The following is a 20,831-nucleotide window of genomic DNA, read 5'->3' as shown; positions in this document are numbered from 1 at the left end:
ACATCTTCTCAGACAAGAGGACTCATTGTAACTGCCCTGGGGGAGGCAGGACCAGGCTTGAGTAGAACTTTTCCCTGGCAGACCACATTGCCCCAGAAATTGCTGTCCTCCCCTGGCTGTAGGCAAGATGTCCCTGTCTGTTCCTACTGGAAGCTCTGTACAAGTATAATGATGAGGTCTTTATTCCCCAGCTTCGTAGCTTCAGTGTCAATTTACACCTTTGTCAAAAGTTTTAAACAGTCCGTGCCTTAAAAAGTGGCTCTGGATTATCAGTGGTTTTCGAAAACAAGTAATGCAACAAATGAGTTCAGATGTCATCCTATTACACCTGTGTGAGACTCAGATTATTATTTTTTTCCTCAGGAAAATTTGCTTCTGCCTCAGGCCAATAGTACTGGGATAAGGACTGAACAAAAAATCTGCCTATCCTCTCCACTTGAAGGATACAGCCTTCTCCTTGTAAACACTCACAGAATCACAGAATCGCTGAGGTTGGAAGGGACCTCTGGAGATCATCTAGTCCAACCCCCCTGCTCAAGCAGGGTCACCTAGAGCACATTGCATAGGATTGCATCCAGGCACGTTTTGAATATCTCCAGAGAAGGAGACTCCACAACCTCTCTGGGCAACCTGTTCCAGTGCTCTGTCACCCTCACAGTGAAAAAGTTTTTCCTCATGTTCAGATGGGACTGTCTGTGTTTCAGTTTGTGCCCATTGCCTCGCGTCCTGTCGCTGGGCACCACTGAAAAGAGTCTGGTCCCATCCTCTCGACACCCTCCCTTCAGATACTTGTACACGTTGATAAGATCTCCTCTCAGCCTTCTCTTTTCCAAGCAAAACAGGCCAAGCTCTCTCAGCCTTTCCTCATAAGAGAGATGCTCCAGTCCCCTAATCATCTTTGTGGCCCTTCGCTGGTCTTGCTCCAGTAGTGCCACATCCCTCTTGTACTGGGGGGCCCAGAACTGGACGCAGTACTCCAGATGGGGCCTCACCAGGGCTGAGTAGAGGGGGAGAATCACCTCCCTCAACCTGCTGGCAACACTCTTCCTGATGCACCCCAGCATACCATTGGCCTTCTTGGCCACAAGGGCACATTGCTGCCTCATGCTTAACTTGGTGTCCACCAGCACTCCCAGGTCCTTCTCCGCAGAGCTGCTTTCCAGCAGGTCAACCCCCAACCTGTACTGGTGCTTGGGGTTATTCCTCCCCAGGTGCAGGACCCTGCACTTGCCTTTGTTGAACTTCATGAGGTTCCTCTCTGCCCACCTCTCCAGCCTGTCCAAGTCTCTTTGAATGGCAGCACAGCCCTCTGGCGTATCAGCCACTCCTCCCAGTTTTGTATCGTCAGCAAACTTGCTGAGGGTGCACTCTGTCCCTTCATCCAGGTCATTGATGAAGAAGTTGAACAAGACTGGACCCACTACTGACCCCTGGGGGACACCGCTAGCTACAGGCCTCCAACTAGACTCTGCGTCGCTGATCACAACCCTCTGAGATCTGCCATTCAGCCAGTTCTCAATCCACCTCACTGTCCACTCATCTAACCCACACTTCCTGAGCTTGCCTATGAGGATGCTATGGGAGACAGTGTCAAAAGCCTTGCTGAAGTCGAGGTAGACAACATCCACTGCTCTCCCCTCATCTACCCAGCCAGTCATTCCATCATAGAAGGCTATCAATCAGATTGGTTAGGCATGATTTCCCCTTGGTGAAGCCATGCTGACTACTCCTGATCACCTTCTTTTCCTCCACATGCTTGGAGATGGCTTCCAGGATGAGCTGCTCCATCACCTTTCCAGGGATGCAGCTGAGGCTGACTGGCCTGTAGTTCCCTGGGTCCTCCTTCTTGCCCTTTTTGAAGACTGGGGTGACACTGGCTTTCTTCCAGTCCTCAGGCACCTCTCCTGTCCTCCATGACCTTTCAAAGATGATGGAGAGTGGCTTAGCAATGACATCCGCCAGCTCCCTCAGCACTCGTGGGTGCATCCCATCAGGGCCCATGGATTTGTGGGTGTCAAGTTTGCTTAAATGATCTCTAACCCACTCCTCCTCAACCAAGGGAAAGTCTTCCTCTCTCCAGACTTTCTCTCTTGCCTCCAGGATCTGGGGTTCCTGAGGGCTGGCCTGAGCAGTAAAGACTGAAGCAAAGAAGGCATTCAGTAACTCTGCCTTCTCTGTATCCTTCGTCACCAGGGCACCCACCCCATTCACCAAAGGCTCCACATTTTCCCTAGTCTTCCTCTTGCTGCTGATGTATTTGAAGAAGCCCTTCTTGCTGTCCTTGACATCTCTAGCCAGATTTAATTCCAAATGGGCCTTAGCCTTCCTCGTCGCATCCCTGCATACTCTGACAATGTTCCTATATTCCTCCCAAGTGGCCTGTCCCCCTTTCCACTTTCTGTATACTTCCTTCTTCTGGTTGAGTTTTGCCAGGAGCTCCTTGCTCATCCATGCAGGTCTCCTGCCTCCTTTGCTTGACTTCCTACTCATAGGGATGCACCGCTCTTGAGCCTGGAGGAAGTGATGTTTGAATATTAACCAGCTCTCTTGAACACTCCTTCCTTCTAGGGCCCTAACCCATGGGATTCCTCCAAGTAGGTCCCTGAAGAGGCCAAAGTTTGCTCTCCTCAAGTCCAGGGTTGCGATCCTACTTGGTGCCCTGCTGCCTCCTCGCAGGATCCTGAACTCCACCATCTCATGGTCACTGCAGCCAAGGCAGCCCCCGACCTTCACATCTTCCACCAGTCCTTCTTTGTTTGTTAGTACGAGGTCCAGCAGCACACCTCTCCTTGTTGGCTCCTCCACCACCTGTGTCAAGAAGTTGTCACCAATGCTCTGCAGGAACCTCCGGGACTGTTTGTGCCTAGCTGTGTTGTCTTTCCAGCAGATATCGGGGTGGTTGAAGTCCCCCATGAGAACCAGGGCCTGGGATCGTGAGGCTACTTCCAGCTGCCTGTAGAAGGCCTCATCGACTTCCTCTTCCTGATCAGGTGGCCTGTAGTAAACACCCACAACAGTGTCACCCATGCTAGCCTGCCCTTTGATCCTTACCCATAAGCTCTCGACTCGCTCTTCATCCACCCCTAGGCACAGCTCGATACATTCCAGTTGCTCTCTCACATAAAGAGCAACTCCACCACCTCGCTTTCCTGGCCTGTCTTTCCTAAAAAGCACGTAGCCATCCATGACAGCACTCCAGTCATGCGAGCTATCCCACCATGTCTCTGTAATGGCAATGAGATCATGGCCCTGCGACCGCACACAGATCTCTAGTTCTTCCTGTTTGTTCCCCAAGCTGCGTGCATTGGTGTACAGGCATTTCAGGGAGGTGATTGAGCATGCAGGTTTCCCAGGAGAGGTAAAAGAGGGTCCTCCATAGCCACATCCCATGCGCACTTCCCTGGCTGCATTCACCTGTTGGAGGCATCCTGACTTGAGCAGTCTTTTGCCAACTACCCTGTCACTATAACTCTCCCCTTCCCCTGTCTTTCCTAGTTTAAAGCCCTCCTTACCAGGTTGGCCAACCTGTTGGCAAAGACCTGCGTGCCCCACCTCGTGAGGTGGATCCCATCTCTCGCCATCAGTTGTCGATCTTCAAACAGGGTCCCATGGTCGTAGAAACCAAAACCCTGTTGCCAACACCAGCGGCGCAGCCAGTCGTTAACCTGGAAAGTCCGTCTCCTCCTCCTCTCATCCATCCCCCTCACTGGCAGGATTGAGGAGAAGATGACCTGGGCTCCCAGACCCTTGACCACCATCCCCAGAGCTCTGAAATCCTGCTTGATGGTCTCCAGTTTGCCCTTGGTGTCATTGGCGCCCACATGGAAGAGCAGCAGTGGGTAATAGTCCGAAGCATGGACGAGCCTTGGCAGTCTTTGCATGACATCTCTCACACGAGCCCCCGGCAGGCCACAAACCTCTCTAGACAAGAGGTCAGGTTGGCAGATAGATGCCTCCGTCCCCTGCAGCAGGGAGTCCCCCACAACAATCACCCGCCGCTTTTTCCGGGCGTTCCGGCAGGGCACAGGGTCTGTTGTCCCAGGTACTTCCCTGGCAGCCATGCCCATCTCCTCCTCATCCCAGAGGGCACTGAACCTGTTCTTCAGCTTCAGGTCTTCAGGAGGAGTAGGAGCCTTTCTCCTCCCACGAGCAGTAACCAGATTCCAGCCTTCTTCTACGATGTTGTGATGTACCGTTTCACACGGCACAGAGCCCTCTGGCAACTCCACTGCTGCAGGGGGTTGGGACTCCCGGAGCTGTACAGTCTCCGAGAATACCCTGTCTATCTCTTGCTCCGCTTCCCGGATGCTGCGCAGCCTACTGACCTCCTCCTGTAACTCCCTTACCTGACGACACAGCTCGTCAACAGCAGCACACCTCCTGCAGGAGAGCTGGCTGCCAGCCCAGGCCTCCTGGAGAGGCCCCAAGCACTCCCTGCAGCCCGAGACCTGTAGAGCCGCATCTACTGTCAGAGGGTCGGTCTGGGTCCAAGCCTCTGACACAGTAACTCCAACAGCCGCTGGGGAACGCGCTGTGCGGCGTGTCACGACCATACTTGAGGAAGCGTACACCACAGGGAACAGAAACGAAGGTCCCTGCTGCGCAAACTGCTGCGTCTGTTAGCTGCGCTCTGGGAGCTGCGCTCCAGGCCTGGCTCTTATATAGGCCTCTCCCTAGCACTGACTCACAGGGTGCTTGACCGCCCTAATCAAGGGCCACTGGGATCAAAGGCCCCAACCCCCTCTGGTCAGGGGCAACCCAGAGAGCTCGTTAGCAGCAGCCACTCCTAGCTAGAGCTTTTCCCAGGAGCTTTTCCCAGGAGAAGTCAAGGCCTCCTGCAGTTGTCCTTGCCTAGCTTCCCCTTTCCTGTTCACAGCAATCACCTTCTAGGTCCTCGGGGGTCCTCAGAAAGCCCACAACTTCCAACAAGATCCTCAAGTTCTAGTCAGAGCCCAACCACTGCTGCGCAAACTGCTGCGTCTGTTCGCTGCCTCTGTTAGCTGCGCTCTAGGCCTCACAGATAACTCCCTCACAGATAAAAAAGAACAACTTCCTTATGATAAAAGTGGCCTCATTCTGACTACGCTTTGGCCAATTGTACACTGGACTGACTCCTTCAACAGGAATGACTGAATTCCCAATTACAATAGTGTAGGACTTGAATCAGATTCAGTCTTCATTCCATATGCAGCAAATTCAAAAATGTTTCACTCCCTCAGTTATGCAATATGGTGTGGTCCAGAGACTTCCTTAGCTAGTGTCCTTTGGAGCCACCCACAGCCCCATTCCTCAGCTAATAAGCGTTGCCTCTCAGAAGGGCTAATTCAGTCACAACTGCCATGACCACATTATTTTCAGTTCCTGACATACCTTAAGGGGTATTGCCCATCACTCTTTTTTCTCCAAGGGCCTTGTCAGCTATGCAAGAATTCCCTGGCAATTCTAGGGAAGCCAAGTATTTATGGCTGAATGTTGAAATGATTGAGAATCCAGGTATGACTGAGGAAAATGAAACTGAAACTTGAAAGAATTCCTGGACAGGCACAACAGATGGGTGAGAGGAGAAAAGGGTACATCCAGGGCCATTTGGTCTGGGAAATAGAATTGATAATCAGGGCTGAAGTCGTGGAAAAAATATGTGGTAAGCCAGATGATACGAGTCTTTCAAAAAGGTGGTGTTGTCAAAGGAAAACAGAAGACCTGAGGTGCAGGTGAACCTATCTGCAAAGAACTCATGAATCCTAAAGCTCAGTCAAGCTTAGAAGGGGTGTCACAAAGTCATTAGAGATTCTTTCCAAACCAAAATGCATCTCTCTGCTTTTCCTAGTCACAGAATGTTTCTGGACACATATTTATTCCTTTCCCTGACAAATATTTTCTCCTCACCTCCTGTCATATTTGTATTTGCAGTCCTCTCCTGACTTCAGTGCTTGAGGCTGCATCCCCCATCTGAAAAGTTTCACCTCCATGGTCCCTGGAAGTAGCTGTTTTATGATAAAATCAGACCCTTTGCACAGAGGATGGTGTGCAGTCACCTCTATGTGGCTGCCTTTTTAAAGCCAAGCTTTGACTGGTTGACATAAAGTCATTTATAAAAGGGCAATAACAAGTATGATGAATTCTAATGCTCTGTGTGTCATGGTGCTTAGAAAGCTCATAGATAACTACATCACCAATATTTCACAAAGCTGCAGTAACTCCACTCTCTTTAAAAAAAATACCCTCACAAAAACAACACTTTATCATAATATTCGTGGACAGATACAAAAAAAAAATCAGTGGTTGAGGATCTACCTCTATCACAACTTGCAGAAAACCCTCTGCTAATATCAGGTCAAGGGAAGCTGCTCTAATTGTCTGGATTCCTATATCAGTTCATATTCACCCAATACCACTCACTGGCATTAAAATAGATTTTCGGCCCCCTGCTTCATGCATCATTGCCAGCACAGGAAATAAATCAGCCCTTTTGGCAACAGTGTTCATGACAATGAAGCTGATGCCACCAGGAGGTTCCCTCACTGGTGTGGTCTCCCTTGCACCAATATCATTTCAAGTACTTCTGGGATCTGGGTGAAGCCACCAAGGTACCCTGAGGGGCCAGACAGGCCTTGGTACCCTCCCTCCCCATAGCACAGAGATCCCAAAATTCATTCCTTCCATTCCCACCTGGGAAGGCATCATGTCCTACAGGATTTCAAGGTACTGAACTGTGCTGTAAGAGGCTACTTGCCAATAGATGTAAGTCAGCCTCAGCCCAGAGAAGTCACTGAGCTGATCAGAGAAAACCAAGTGTAAAATTTCCAAAGAAACCCATTTGATGTTGGAGCCTGCAACTCATCTGCCCAGATGACTGATATGCTCTTGTTCCTATACATATCTTTTTGAAAACGTAACACTCTGCTTGGATTTTAGACACATCACATTACATTTAAAGGGATCAGGAAGGTTTTTTTCAGGGTTTCAGTAAAAAGAAAAATCTCTCAAACAAAATTGTCAGTGTAAAGACCCAAGGACTTGGAAACCTTGGATATATTCCTTTTTTTACTGCTAGCTGTGACATTGGTCACATCAGTTGATGGCTCATGCTCAAAGTTCAGCCATCTGTATAATGCCACTTCCTTTGTAAACTGCTCATGGGTCTATGAATAAGAAATTATATATGAAATATAAACATTATTATTATTAAAGCTTAATAGCAATTATATAATAAATTACTAATGATATTAAGTATATGTAACTACTAATAACAATGGTACAATACAGCAGAAGCTGCTAAGTGGTCCTCTAGCTACAGTAAACAATACCTGTTCAGTACAACAGCCAGTGAAAACTGAGGGCCTTACATGCTCCAGAACTAATCATACCTCAAGCACATAAAGAATCCAATATTCAGTGCGTGGTGGGAACAATTTCTGTCTGTAAAATACAGACCATAAGTCCAAATGAAAAGGCTGACCTCAGAAAAGGAACATATTTGTAGTTACTGGCAGCCCCTTTATGCCTCTGTAGTTATGCGTTCACTAGCCTAGTTCCTACTGAAGGATATGAGTGAGTTTTTCCTTGGTCTTTTCACACTAAAGGGGACTGCGCTGTGGTAGTGGCAGGGCAAACACAAGAGAAGCGACCAAACATCCTTCTACCCAAATCTCCTTCAGTAACCAAAAAGAAATGCCTGGAGAAGAGTGTAAGAATAAATCAGGCATAGAGTGATACTTCCTCAGATATTTTCTAAGCTTTCAGTCACTTGCAGCTCAGGAACTTCTTGGACCAGAGGCACAGCCTTTGTATTTAACTGCCCTCAATGGATTTCTCTTCCGTGAACTTGCTTCATGATCCCTTAAGTCCGTGTAAACTTCCAGGCTCTGTACCATCCTGCAGCAAGGAGTTCCTACTGCCTAACTCTAGGTGATATGAAGAATTACCTTCTTTTGAGTGTTTTAAGTCTGCTGCATGCTAGCTTAATTGCATGGCCCTCAGTAAGAAAGAAAGAGGGAAGAACTGACTGGAATGGTTGCAACTCTCCCCTCCAGCCATGCAAGCTCCAGCTGACCTCTGCCCTATCTCCTTTTAGTCTTCTACACTGAAGAACCTTCATCTCTTTATTTATTTGCTCCTGGTAAGGAAGCTGTTCCATGCCTTTGATAATCCTTGTCCCTTGTCTCTGCTGTGGCAGTCAGTTGTCAGTGTCTGGAACCAGCATACGTCCTCTGGGAAGCAAAATGGAGAGGGAATTGAGTTAGGATACATTCTGCTAAATGACTGGTGTACAGACAGGCACGGTCCAGCTCCTGTCAAAGGCAAATAGCAAAACAAAGACCATATCAAACATAGCTTTCACCATTTGGGGTGGACAGGGTAGAAAAATCCCCATCTTAATCTGGACAGTTAAGAGAAAGGTCAGGAGAATGATGGAGGAAAACTAAAAATGCATTAGGACTCTTAAACATGGCACCGCAACTGCTCCATTGACAAGTGCTGCCATGCTCAGCTCGAACAACACTTCAGGGAAGCCAGGGCACACTCCTGAGGAAGTGCCTCAGAGCCCTGTGAGGTCCGTCCATTTAATGTATTTCAATGAATAGTTAATGAGGGGGCACTTAAAATAAATGGCAATACCTACTTCACTGTAAAGTATCCCACTGCACAGAAGGAACCCATTGTCTTCCCTGCAATCTCACCTGGCACCGTGCTTTGTTCCTCCCCACAGAGACATCACACATGCTGCAGAAGGTGCTGCTGGAAGATGACACTTGTTTCAATAGTCACGTAAAAGCAATTCCACATGAAATATCTCATTTGCCTATTAAAAAGCAGCAAGTCTCTAACCTCAGGTGGTTTCACCCCTGCAATCTAAAAGCTAATTTTAACCTATGAAGATTTTTAATTTTCCTCACAGAAAATCTAGAGACTTACTTCTATCTCAAGGTTCTCTCTTCTTAATAAATAGCTCTTTACAAAAAATGCTTAACATCTCAGCACTTACTCTGGATAAAGACTGTTTTAGCAGTGAAATGAGGTGATAATGTACTAGCATCACCAAAACCTGCTGTCCTCAAAGTACAGCTCAGCTGGTAATCTCTCCCCAATAGATACAAGATAAAGCAGGAAGGATTTTTACTAGGGCATGGAAGAGGGAGCAAGGATCGAAATTCCAAAACTTTCTCAATCGATGACATACCCACAAACAAATGTAGGCACAGCTAATGGTGTCTCAAAGCATTAATATCCCAGCCAGTTTTTTACCTTTGTTGTGCTGCAGCTCACTGTCCCCATAACTCAGCTGTTGATGGATAATAAGATCATTTCTAGCCCACTTCTGTGCCAAGTCTTCCAGGTTATTTAAATTACCATGAAACACTTCTTACCTGGTTTTGTGCTGAAGTGTATTAAAAGTGCTCTCTCAGTCTAATAATAAACTTTAGCTGTAGAGAGCAGCACAGTCTAGCTGGCTACAAGCCCCTGCTGTAGTGGGGGGCCACAGCCCCCAGCCACCATCGCTGGTGCATCAATGTCCACAACATCAGAGCCTAAGGCCTAGGTTTTTCCAGTTGATTTGCCAGTAATTACAGGTCCCCTATTTGCTATGCCTCTAGCCACAGGGCACTGAATAGGGGTAGGCCCTCCTCATTCATTTTCCCTTCAGCATCTGAGTGTCAAGTGTGCCAGGTATGTAAGGTTCTCGCTCTGTTGACAGAAGTCTAGTCAGATGAAAAATTGGCAGCCCCAATATAAAGTGGTAAGCAGCTTTAGGGGCAATGCCACATCTTCTTTTTTTCTCACTCTTTTTTTGTTGCTTAGTGTTGGTCATGCTTCTGTCATCACAAATTTTCCTAGGCAGGAAAACTCTTTCATAGCCTCTTTTTGTCCTGTAGCAGTAAGTAACCTAACCAATTATAAGTGTGAAGAGCTGAGATGAGGCCCCGTCCAGCTGGGCCCGGAGTGAGAGCGTTGCTTTGGAGTCAATCCTGAAGTCGCTATAGTGAAACTTTGAAGGATGGCACCACAGGGCTTTGTAAATGTCCCTGAATTATGTGATGCTCTTTGCCCATGAATCAGAAGATCATAAGGGACACCATTCCTAAGTACCTACATGATGACTTGTAGCCTCTCTCACTTCGCAGGCTATGTGCCAGCTGTCTGGGGTTCCCATCACTCACCTGAGCAGGTTCTGCCGGCACATGGGAATTACCTCAGCCAGGCTGATGAGCACTGTTTTAAGTTAAGTTTACGCTGCTTAACAAAAATCTAGCATCCCTCATCTAAATATTTGCTTAGCAATCCAGAGTCCTCCTGGCTTACTGATCACATCTCTGCATGTAAACCTGGAACATACACGTGAACACATTCAGACACACATGCACATATTCTGCTTGGCAGCCATAAAAAGATGTGGGCAGCAGTGAAAGTGTGAGAAGGCCAAGGATGAGCCAAGGGAAGAATAAACTGACTCTTCTTCCTTCCTTCCTTGATGGTCACAGTGACCTTACATACTGCAGCTTTCTGATATTTTTTGGCACACACAAACAGCGTCCTCCAATAGCTCATCCCATGTTGTTGCTTGTAGAGCCAAAATAAACCACGTGACTTGGCTCCAGCCTTGCTCTGCATCCACAGTTTAGGGCTTACCTGCTTCTGGAAATAGAAGAAAAGTGAACTTTCAGAGGCAGAACTGCAGTCTTAGCTTTATGCCTTCTCCCACAGGAGTTCATATAAAATCATTCTAAGTTTGCTGAAAGTAGTGCACAGACACAGCAGCCCAGAGCAGCTGGTTTACATAAGGCCATGCAGGAAGGATGTCACCACCATACCAGTCGTTTGGAAGCAGGGGAGTTGATAGCACCATAGATACCTCTGCCTTCCTCGCACACAAGGCACAGCTTGCATATTGATCAGAAAGAATTTGCAGTAATGTTGATGAAAACCGTTGGTGTAAAACCTTCTGCAGCCTGATAAGAATAAATCCCTTCATCTCCCCTCTCTTTCACAGCCAGCCAGGAACAATATTAAAACTGTGGGACAGAGGATTTCCAGATTTCATATATTAAAAAATTTTAATTGCACTTCAGGGTAATTCAGTGCGCAGCATATGAAACATTGTAGGCAGAGAAAATAGCTACTCTGGAAAATGTCTATAATTTTTGGGGATTCCTTTTATGGTTGATTGAATCCAAATATTTCTGCCCTTGACTAAGTGCTCCCAGTTCCCCTGTGTCTCTTAGTAGTCCCTACAGAGGCTGAACAGAATAGCGCTAGAAAGAATAAACAGCCAAAGCATGGACATAAAATCCCTCGGTTAATGAAGGGGGCTTCTCTGCTTGCTGATTTAGTACAAACAGGGTTCGTACTGCAGGCTCAGACAGAGCTGGCTGGCTGCGTGTGCTGAATTGCAACAACAAGGATAGAGAGTTTGAGGAGAAATGCCACTAACACAATGTATGGCCTCCCACTCTGGTGAGGAAAGGCCTATTTCCTCCCTTAAGGCTTTCATGTGTCTGAAGGAAGCCCCTACTCAGTCTGATCATTGTTATTCATTATTTATGGAGTGAGGCCAACATGCCTAATGCAAGGATTTTTTTTTTCCTAGTGTGTTAGTGGCTGTCAGAAGAACAAGCAACCAGAAACTACCTCCCCTTCTGATTTCCCTCCCTCCTCCTATATATTGGACAGGCACAGACACAGCCCTACACTTGCCTAAGCTCATATACTGCTTTTCCTAGTGCCATTTTGAGACTGCCTTCTCAAGCTTGGTAATTGAGCTCTTACTCTCAACAGGTTAAAATGTCTGTAAATACCAGTCTGGACTCTTTCTAAATGTTTACTATATAGATATTTGACATTTATTTTAGATTGACCCCTGGGTTAGGTATAAATCTTTGTAGCATGGTAGCTTTCAGCTGCTTCCTCCTTGAGAAGAAAAGCATGACTTTTAACACAGGTTGACTCATGGGTTAATCCTTGTGTAGATCAGATAATTTATACTATAGCCAGCAGCTGCTGCTTAAAGCAAACCTAGAGGGCCAGGCAAGACTTACCTCAGCTGGCTGACACATCTTAGGGCCACAGTTTGTCTTTTCCACACAAGGATGTACAAATCTATTAACAAATGCTTTCTGTCCCAGAGAAGACACAGTTCACATGGCTTCCAGATTATTCCTGCAATCACGCTGATGACACTAAACATGTGACATTTAATGAACTCAGAGTTTACGCACACACACGTGCACGTGCACACACTCTCAAGATTAACCACTGAGAAGACCGTCAAACAAAAAGCACTTTGGAGAAAGAAGGGAGACATCCCCAACTCTACCTCTTTCCAACCTGGGCCAGCAGACGTCTCTGCACACACAGAGGTGCAGTGGTGTCCTCCAGGTAGCAAGTGAAGGGAGTGAGCAGTGGCACACTTTCCTTTATATTAAAATTAGCCCTGGGACAGATTATTTTTTTATGTATGTGACACACCAGGCCATCCCTGTCCTCTGTCTGAGAGGATGTGGCTCTGAATACCTGGAGCTAGGTTTCCCTGAAGCCAAGTCTTACCCCTTATGGACAGAAATCCTGCTGCAATAAAATGCATGTGAATAGAGAGCCACCGACAGACGGGAGAGCTACATGGGATGTCCAACCATCCCCACACATTGAGGCAGGATTAATATATCTGACCTGTCTCTGGCAGACCTTTATCTACTGTGTTTGATGAATATTATCATTTCTCCCTCACCCAGGGCTACTTCTTCCCTTTTCTGCACTAAACAAATAGTTATCAGAACCTTTTCTTCTCTGTCAAGTTTTCAAACTGTTAAACCAATATGACCTGCACTTCTTTCCCACATCTACCAGGCCTGGCTTTTCACCCGTTGTTTGTAAGTAAGTGAGTTGTAGTCTGAGCTATTTATTGGATGCCTCTAGCCTTGGAGTCAAGGAGAGGAAAACTCACATTCATATTGGTCCTTTGGGGCAGCTCTCATCACAGTGAAAATAGAGCCCTTGCTTTCCCTGCTGGCTTAGCACAGACATTCATCAGGCGGTGGGGAGGCCGGATTACGTTACTCTGTTGTTTATTGCTCACAGACTTCACATCATTCTCAAAGTGCTATGTAAAAAGAAAAGGAAGTATAGGCTACTAAAGGGCAAGGATGACTCCTAGCTTTGGTCTTGACCCATATCAAGCCAGCTAGTTTCTACATTAACATGGCAATAAGGCGTGAGAGCAAAGAGGAGCTGAGAGCACTGAGCTGAAAGGGGAGGGGAAGACAAGGAAGGTTGCAGCAATAAAAAACTAACAAATGGATTTGTCTTCCATATCCATTCAGTAAGCTCATCACGAACAAAAACAGAGCAAAAGCCTTCCTCCCTAAGCCAGTGTCCAACATAATGTGTAGTCCATTGTATTTTATGCATATAAAACATGTTCAAATATATATATATGTGTGTGTGTGTTTGTGTTTGTACATACACCCACCCACACCCACAAGTGATTATACCCTTCTCCCAACCCCTTATTAAATGATGATCCAGAAATCCAGTTGTTTCCAGCTTGTTTGGCTTGCACTTGATCCAGTCAGGTTATACATCCAGTCAGATGCACAGGACTCAGATATCTGCATCTGGCTTGTTTCATCATATATGATTAAGAAATATCTAACAGAAATGTTTGCATTTAGCTACTTGCAAGCTACCTGCATTTACACTACAAGTTTCCAACCTTTTCTCCTTCTTACCTCTGCAACGCCTTCCCTCCTGGAAGAACTGAGGGCCAGGAATTCATTGTGTGCCATGGACGAAGGTCCTGAATTTTGAAATAGGAAGCTTGATTTGTATTCCTGTCTCTGCTACTGATTTCCTATATCACCTTAGGCAAGTCGTTTAATGGATCTGTAGTACACTTTTCCCATCTGGAAAGCAGCTACATTAAGAACATCTGTAGGGCCTTTTGATAACAATTGATGACACGCACTACTAAGCCTAAAAATAAGATGATAAAAGCATAAGAAATGGCTGACTGGCCCAGAGCAATGGTCAATGGAGCCCAGCACTCTGCCTCTTACAGTGGTGGCAGAAAATGCTGTTTTGGGAGGCAGTGAGCCTGGCCACTACCTGTGGTCCATTACCCCTATCCATCCCCAGCATCCACAGTCATTAGGGGATTAGAGGTCTTAGCAGGTACGTCCCTCCCTGGTCTGTTTAGCAGCCATTCATAGACCTGTTATCTAGGAATTTGACTAATCCTCTTTTTGAACAGAATGAGTGTAACCGCTGCAAAAGGCCTAGGGAAAAGCCGGCACATGTTGTGACCTCTGGAAAGCTGGCAGAGTTGCCTCAGCAGGACACGCCAACAAAAACCTGGGACATGTTTCAGCTGAGATCCTTCTTCCTGATCGTGGTTGATACCTTGCTTTTTTCACACATACTGCACCATGCAGAAGTGTGGACAGAAATCCTCAGCACAGCCCAAGGGTTTTAAGCAGAGGTCCCAAAGAAGGTAATGGGTTTAAGAAACCAAATAAGTAGTAATTAAAAATAAGCAGGGAGAGGTTGTACATTCTCTTGCCCCGTCTGGAATTGTAGTGGTGGATTTAGTATGCCAGTATTGACATTTTAATTAATCACTGCTTCTAAAATGCTTTGCAGGTGAAAGCCTAACACAGTCAAAATTATTATTAATAATAATACTTCTAGTAACTTTTTTTTACTATTTCATTATTACATATTAATATTATATAATATTATTAGTAATAATTACAGCCTGTCCCTTATCATGGGAAGAGGCATCTTAAACTCTTTCCAGAATAAAAAGACTAATAATACTTATTAAAGTCTTTCCCTATATTTTAGCCAATAATCGCTTTATAATTTTATCATTGAGATTAACCACACAGTCACAGGCTGGGACACACATAATTAATAACAACAACGGAAAAGAAATATGATGCACTCCAGTAAATAGAAGCAGCACCCCCCCCCTTTTCCCTCCACTGGTGCAAAATACATAGGGGACCCTGTTGTCATAGTAACTGGCATTACAGCTTGCTTCCGATAATTAATGGAGGGCTTTGCTATTACAGTATTCTTGAAATTTCACTTTCCACTGTGCTGCACTGCAGAATGCAGTATCATTTCCCCATTCATAAATATTTCATTACCACAGTCTGCTGTGTTTCATCATCACTGATAACACTCAGCCTAATCCACTCATTGCTGAATTCATGTAGCCCTGTCGGTAGAGCAACTTTCATTTCCTCCTTCTAGTCCTGCAGTCTTCATTTTTTTTGCTCAATGGTCTCTTGCTGAAAAACTGTCATCTTAGACTAAGTACAAAGACCTTTATTTTTCTTAATTTCGTGAGTAGTAAAAGCTCCGCTCAGGTAAACAACATAAGGACACACGTATGCACAGTATTTGTATCACAGATATAATTTGTGTGTATCACTAAACAGATAGTAGATCAGTGATGGAAGAACTGCGATATATTATTGCAGAAGGAAACTCACAATCTGTTTCAGCAAAGTATAAGGGTACCTTTAGGCACATGCGTTGTCCCTCTGCTGACAGCTATAAGCAGCAGAAGTGATACTCTGATCCAGAGGATGGATTGGGGCATAATATATTTTGTAAATAACATACTAGCAAAGCATATCCAAAGCTAGTAGGGCAAACAGTTGCAGTAATATAGATGCCGAGGAGGCAAGAAAGAAATAGTTTTAATTCTTTTCCTCACTATCAAAACTTTCAATCAAATTAACTCCAGTGTGCTTACATACATAGCTTTTCTCAATACCCATGCACAGAGTGTTTGAGCTTCCTTGTTACTCACTTGACATGCTTTTTTTTAATATTTTTCTCTTTGGTTTTGCTATCCCTTTGAAATCAGCTGGTAGCCAAGGACTGACAGACCTTAAAGAGATAGTGCTGGCCTTTTTAATGCCAAATGCAGGAGCTCTCTTCCATAACTCTGTGGTAGATGTGTCCTAGACTGCCTTTAAGGAGGAGGAGACTAGGTAGGCCATAGGGAAGGCAAATGCCATGTGTGGCTTACTAGACAGAACGTTGCATAGAATCTAGCCTGTTTTGTAATAGGTATCATAGACTAGATGTAGTTTTCCTTTGGAAAGGACTGAATCCTGGATGAGAACCCATGACTCAAATGAACATTAATGGGTACCGTTGCATGCATCTTTTGACAGGCACTATATAAATATATGAGAAAAATCAGTTTCATCTAGTCTGCATGTAGCAGAAATAGCTAGGTAAAAAATTGCATAGCCCATGCAATAAATGGCAGTTATTTGCCTATGCCATGCAATCCACAAGACCTTCTAGGATGTCATTTATGTTGACACATTCAAAAAAGAGAAGCTCCGTGAAGCCATTTTCTTCCACACATCATAAAAAAACTCTACATTTTTTTCATATATTTTCAGTTCAGTATTTCCATGTAGCAATAAGGGAATACTGGAAGCTGAGGGAAGAAATCTTGAGTATTGTTCTGCCTTTTGCAAAAAAATCCCCCAAACTGCTGATACAAATTCCATTCCTTGCCAGGAATTGTAATCTAGTCTTGCATACAATAAGTTCCTGACTTTTAGCCCTGGAACAAAATATGTAATATAGGAATACACCACGGAGTCCGCGTTTTTTTCTTCTCTTCATGGGACAGGACTGTGATGAACCAAACTCATTTTTAAATGAGCTAGTGGAGTCTTTTACCCAAGTGTGTTGGGATGGAGGGTCTCAGGCAGCTAAACAGACACCAGTCAGAGCCAAGAGGACCCAGTGTCAGTGTTTGGTTGGGATGTTTACAGTATCAGTTAAATACAGGACAAAGACCCAAACTGCCTGTCATCCACAGCGTGAATCTTCAAGCCTGTGTTGAGATCACCCCAGGAAAGGGAAAGTCCAAGCACACCTAGCATGGACCCAAGCTCATGTAATCCAGGTGGACTATGCCAACCCAAACTGAGCATACTATGGCCCAGTCTCCCAAGAGATACCCGAAGTTCAGCCTTTCTAAGCAGAGTACTAATGCTATAGCCAACAGTATGGAAAGACAGGTCAAGTTTAAACCCACTTGGCAGACACCAGTCTTCATCCTGCTGTGTAAATGCAGCTGGTATGACCAAAATGCATCAGTCTTGCATGGTGACTTACCTCTAGGCAAGAGCAGTCCCAAGGCTGTTTTCAAAGATGCTCATTGCAGGCTGAACATGAGGTGTGAGAAGCCCTCCAGCTTGCAAAATGAAGACCACAGCTCTTCAGGAGTAAAGCACACAGTGGAGCTGCAGCAGGTTGCCTGACATACCCAAATGGAAAGGGCCATGGACTAAAAGCCATTCCCATGAGTAAAGTGATCCTGGTTCCTGACACAATCATTCAGCTGCCTCACATTGTATTACTGGCACACAAATAGTTATTTTTAGCCTTCATCCATCCAAGAATTGCCAGGATATAGCTCTTAAACTCAACAGTTCATAGGGTTTTTTTTTTTGCTTTGCTTTGTTCAGGTTTAAAATAGAAAAAAAGCATGTGAATGAGTTTTGTGCAATATATCCACCTGCTCTGAAAAGTTGTTGGAAGTGACACGTGAAGAAAAATTACTCTTGACAATAAAGGCTATGATGTCTTTTCCCTACTATTTTGGACAGAAAGATACACTTGAGTGTGTGGGTGTAAGAGAGAAAACGAGAGTGAGTGCATGCGTGGGTTTATATGCAATTGCCATTGATCTTGTTTTTTCTTTTCCCCAGTTTTTAAAGAGATTTTTTTAGACCCCTGCCTTCTTTCTCCCATCTTCAGAAGCTTGGTCATTCTTTCACCACCAAATGTGATCCATCAGACATTTTTCATCTCTTCCTTTCTAAAACCTGTGGAGCCCACCTTGCAACCATGTCCACTAGCACGGACTTCATCATCAGAGCAGAAACTGCTGATCAGGTTTTTTTCTCCAAACTATGAAATTAGAGCAGCAGAGAACCTGGAGGTGCGTGTCACTTAACATGGTACCTCCAATCTTCAACCACTTGTTCCTCTCTCTATCTCCAAAGTGGCCTTCTAACTTCCCTTAAAACAATTTTTATCATCTGCCTCTCACCACCTCTGTCCTTGCTGGCGGACCATTCATTGTGGGTTCTCAGCAGGCAGATCCCAAACACACAGCCCTGGGCTGCCATGGAAAAGGCCCAATGTGCCTGTCAGGATGCAATGCTGAATAATCACTGCATCCCTCCAACAAGTGCTGCTGCCCGAGGAACCCTCTCCCAGAGAGAGGTTGCAGATTGTTCTGAAAACAGCAGAAATCACCCGAGAACGAGGCGCTGTGTAAGGTGCTCATGCTCTATTGCGGGTCAGAGAAGTCAGACTGCGTGATCACCTGATGGCACAGGGGAGACACACAGCAGCAGCAAGCTGCTGAGATGTGGGAGGCTTTCCAGACCCCCTTCTCTGGGTAGCCTGTGCTGACTGACCGTGTGGGCTTCAGGCCACAAGCTTCCCATTTCTATATGAACATAATGTTCATGCCGTGATGAGTCAGCCCATTCTCCCATCATGGCCCTATGGAGAGGGCACAGCTGATACATTTGACATTCCACAGGCTACAGGAGATCACCATGAGAAAAATTGTACATATATTGGTACTTGAGGAAGAAGAGAACCCCAGATACTTAAATTAAGGGAGAGGAACAGGCTCCACAGTTTAGCATGAAAGGGAAGTGACCAAAAGTTACATATGCAGCACCTGTCCCTAGAGTAGCAGCCAAATTACCAGGACCCTTTAACAGACAGTTATTAGGCAGAAATTCATCACATTTAACTGGTTCTAGCATGAAGTTTCCTTGGTTACTGCTGCATGTTTGAACAGGCCTTTGGCAGCCAAAGCACTGCTGTTTCTAGCCCTCCCTCAGCGCAGAGGCATCTGACCTCAGTTCTGTGCAGCAAAGTTGGCCCCCTCTTTCTGCTTGTAAGGCCCTGACTAAAGATGCTAATTCCTTTAATGTAAACCATGCCAGGATACTGTCCCCCTTTCCTGGTAAAGCTTACTCACAGAAACAGGCACAACATCAGCGGCCGCCTCGGAGGGCACATCAGCCCACTGCTCCACAGCGGGATCAGCTGCTAATCTCCTCTTCGAGGACTTCCTCCTATTGCTCCAGGCACTCATTGCAAAACCTGCTCTAAGGGCTTGGGACCACCCCAGAAAACCAGAGATATCTGAAAGTGCAGCCTTGATACAGAAAGTTATCCTTAGCACAATGTATTGCTTTTCTTTTTTCTTGCGGCACCAAGCTATTCTGTCACCATGGCGACCAGCTGAAGTTCAGGGACCCATTTCCCAAGTAGCCCTTCTCACTGTATTGCACCAGATACTGTAGTTGGTCCCTGTACGATTGGGATGTGCCGTGATGTAAATGCAAACGTTATCTCATTAAATACCCATGCTAATAAAGCAGGCTTATGCAGTCTGCTACCTCTGGAGGTCTCAAAACATGTGGCAAAGGAAAAACGGTGACATCACTCCCATTTTACAGACTGGCACACTGAGGTGAAGTGATTTCTTTATGGCCTCACTTGTCAGTGTCACTGCAGGAAATACAAACCAGAGTCCCCAACTCCCTTTTCAGTAGATCACACTGCTTATAATGGTACTTAGACTTCCTTGGCTAGTCAGGATCTGCTCTATGGCTGGATTTTGGAATTGCATCCCTTCTTTTGTGTAATATGAATTTAGCATTTAAATAGGAAACAATGATCTCTGGCTCACTGTGGTTTTGCTGCTAGATTCCAGATGAGACCCCTGCCCATCCTTTTCCTGGCTCCTCTTACTAGCCGCCGCCAAGCAAACAGAGGGAAGGGACCTGCAGCCTCTTGCCGGAAAACATCCCTCTCCCAAAACAAGATAGCCTGAGGAGACTGAATGTTTGTTATATCAGATAACAGCAGCTGATGAACAATCCATTGCCTGAGAGAGATTTTCTATTCAAATTTTAAGAAAAGTAAGGTTCCTAAGGTGCCTAAATGAAGAAGGAATAAAGTCCTATTCCCAAGAAACAGAAGTCTAGGAATAAGTATCTTACTAAAAGTCAAATACTAATCTACAGTCTAAGTGCAGGGCTAGCTGGAAATTTTTGGACAGAGAATTCTTCCATAAGATAATCCAGAAAAAAATGGAGCCATTTCAGGGGAACCTTGTAATTTTGGCAGTTCACATGAATGAAGCTGTTGGTGCAACCATTTTGTCAGCTGCCTTAAAACCAAGAATCTGCAAGCCTTGGGAATCCCAGATTGTGAAGGTTTATAGCTTTCAGGCTGTTGGCTTCTCCTCACCTGCACCTAAGCAAGTAGCAGGTCTGCTAAATTCTCTGAATACCTTATCAGTCTGAAATAGGAATATCATATCAGTTGTTTCTAAATAAATATTCAGAGCTCTGATATGTTGCAAGCATGAGAATGGCAGCATTTGACCCAACCTGGAATGGGTATTTTGTTTTGTTGAAATGCTAGCTCTTTTGGTGGATAAAGTGAGAACTCTAGCTCCAATCAACCCTTATGAATGATAAAAACATGCAGAGGAAAATCTTGACTGATTTATGCCTGACTAGATAACACCTAAAAGAGCTAAATCTGTAGTGACCATGTATAAAAAACCTGAATATTAGATAAATCTGTACAGTGAATTGTAAACAAGCAGAGACAGTCAAACTACCTAGTACCTCAGCTATTCAGTAGTCAATGACACTTTGTGCTGTAACGTTTGCCATCTTCATTAACAAATTAAGTGTTAGAGCAATTGTGAGGCTAATAAATATTATATTAAACAGCTTTGCAGATCATCT

At 45.3% G+C, this 20,831-nt stretch overlaps 1 protein-coding gene across 9 annotated transcripts in view; it reads right to left on the bottom strand.

The window, feature by feature from the left end:
• Positions 1-8,194: 8,194 nt before the first annotated feature.
• The window catches only part of FARS2 (phenylalanyl-tRNA synthetase 2, mitochondrial), a 288,914-nt gene continuing 276,277 nt past the window's right edge, over positions 8,195-20,831 (bottom strand). For 8 of the 9 annotated variants that reach the window (XM_067290813.1, XM_067290818.1, XM_067290820.1 and 5 more), the window contains 2 exons: positions 13,725-13,792; positions 8,690-8,739 (listed from right to left, as the gene is read on the bottom strand). In XM_067290813.1, the coding sequence (XP_067146914.1) occupies positions 8,716-8,739; positions 13,725-13,792 (92 nt within the window). In that variant the 3' untranslated portion in view covers positions 8,690-8,715. Of the gene's footprint in view, positions 8,211-8,689; positions 8,740-13,724; positions 13,793-20,831 lie in introns of those variants that run through there. The other variant, XM_067290815.1, reaches the window with a different exon arrangement.

This window comes from Apteryx mantelli, chromosome 2 (genome assembly GCF_036417845.1).
Source record: "Apteryx mantelli isolate bAptMan1 chromosome 2, bAptMan1.hap1, whole genome shotgun sequence".
Lineage (NCBI taxonomy): Eukaryota > Metazoa > Chordata > Aves > Apterygiformes > Apterygidae > Apteryx > Apteryx mantelli.
This window is presented reverse-complemented; position numbering and strand designations above follow the sequence as displayed.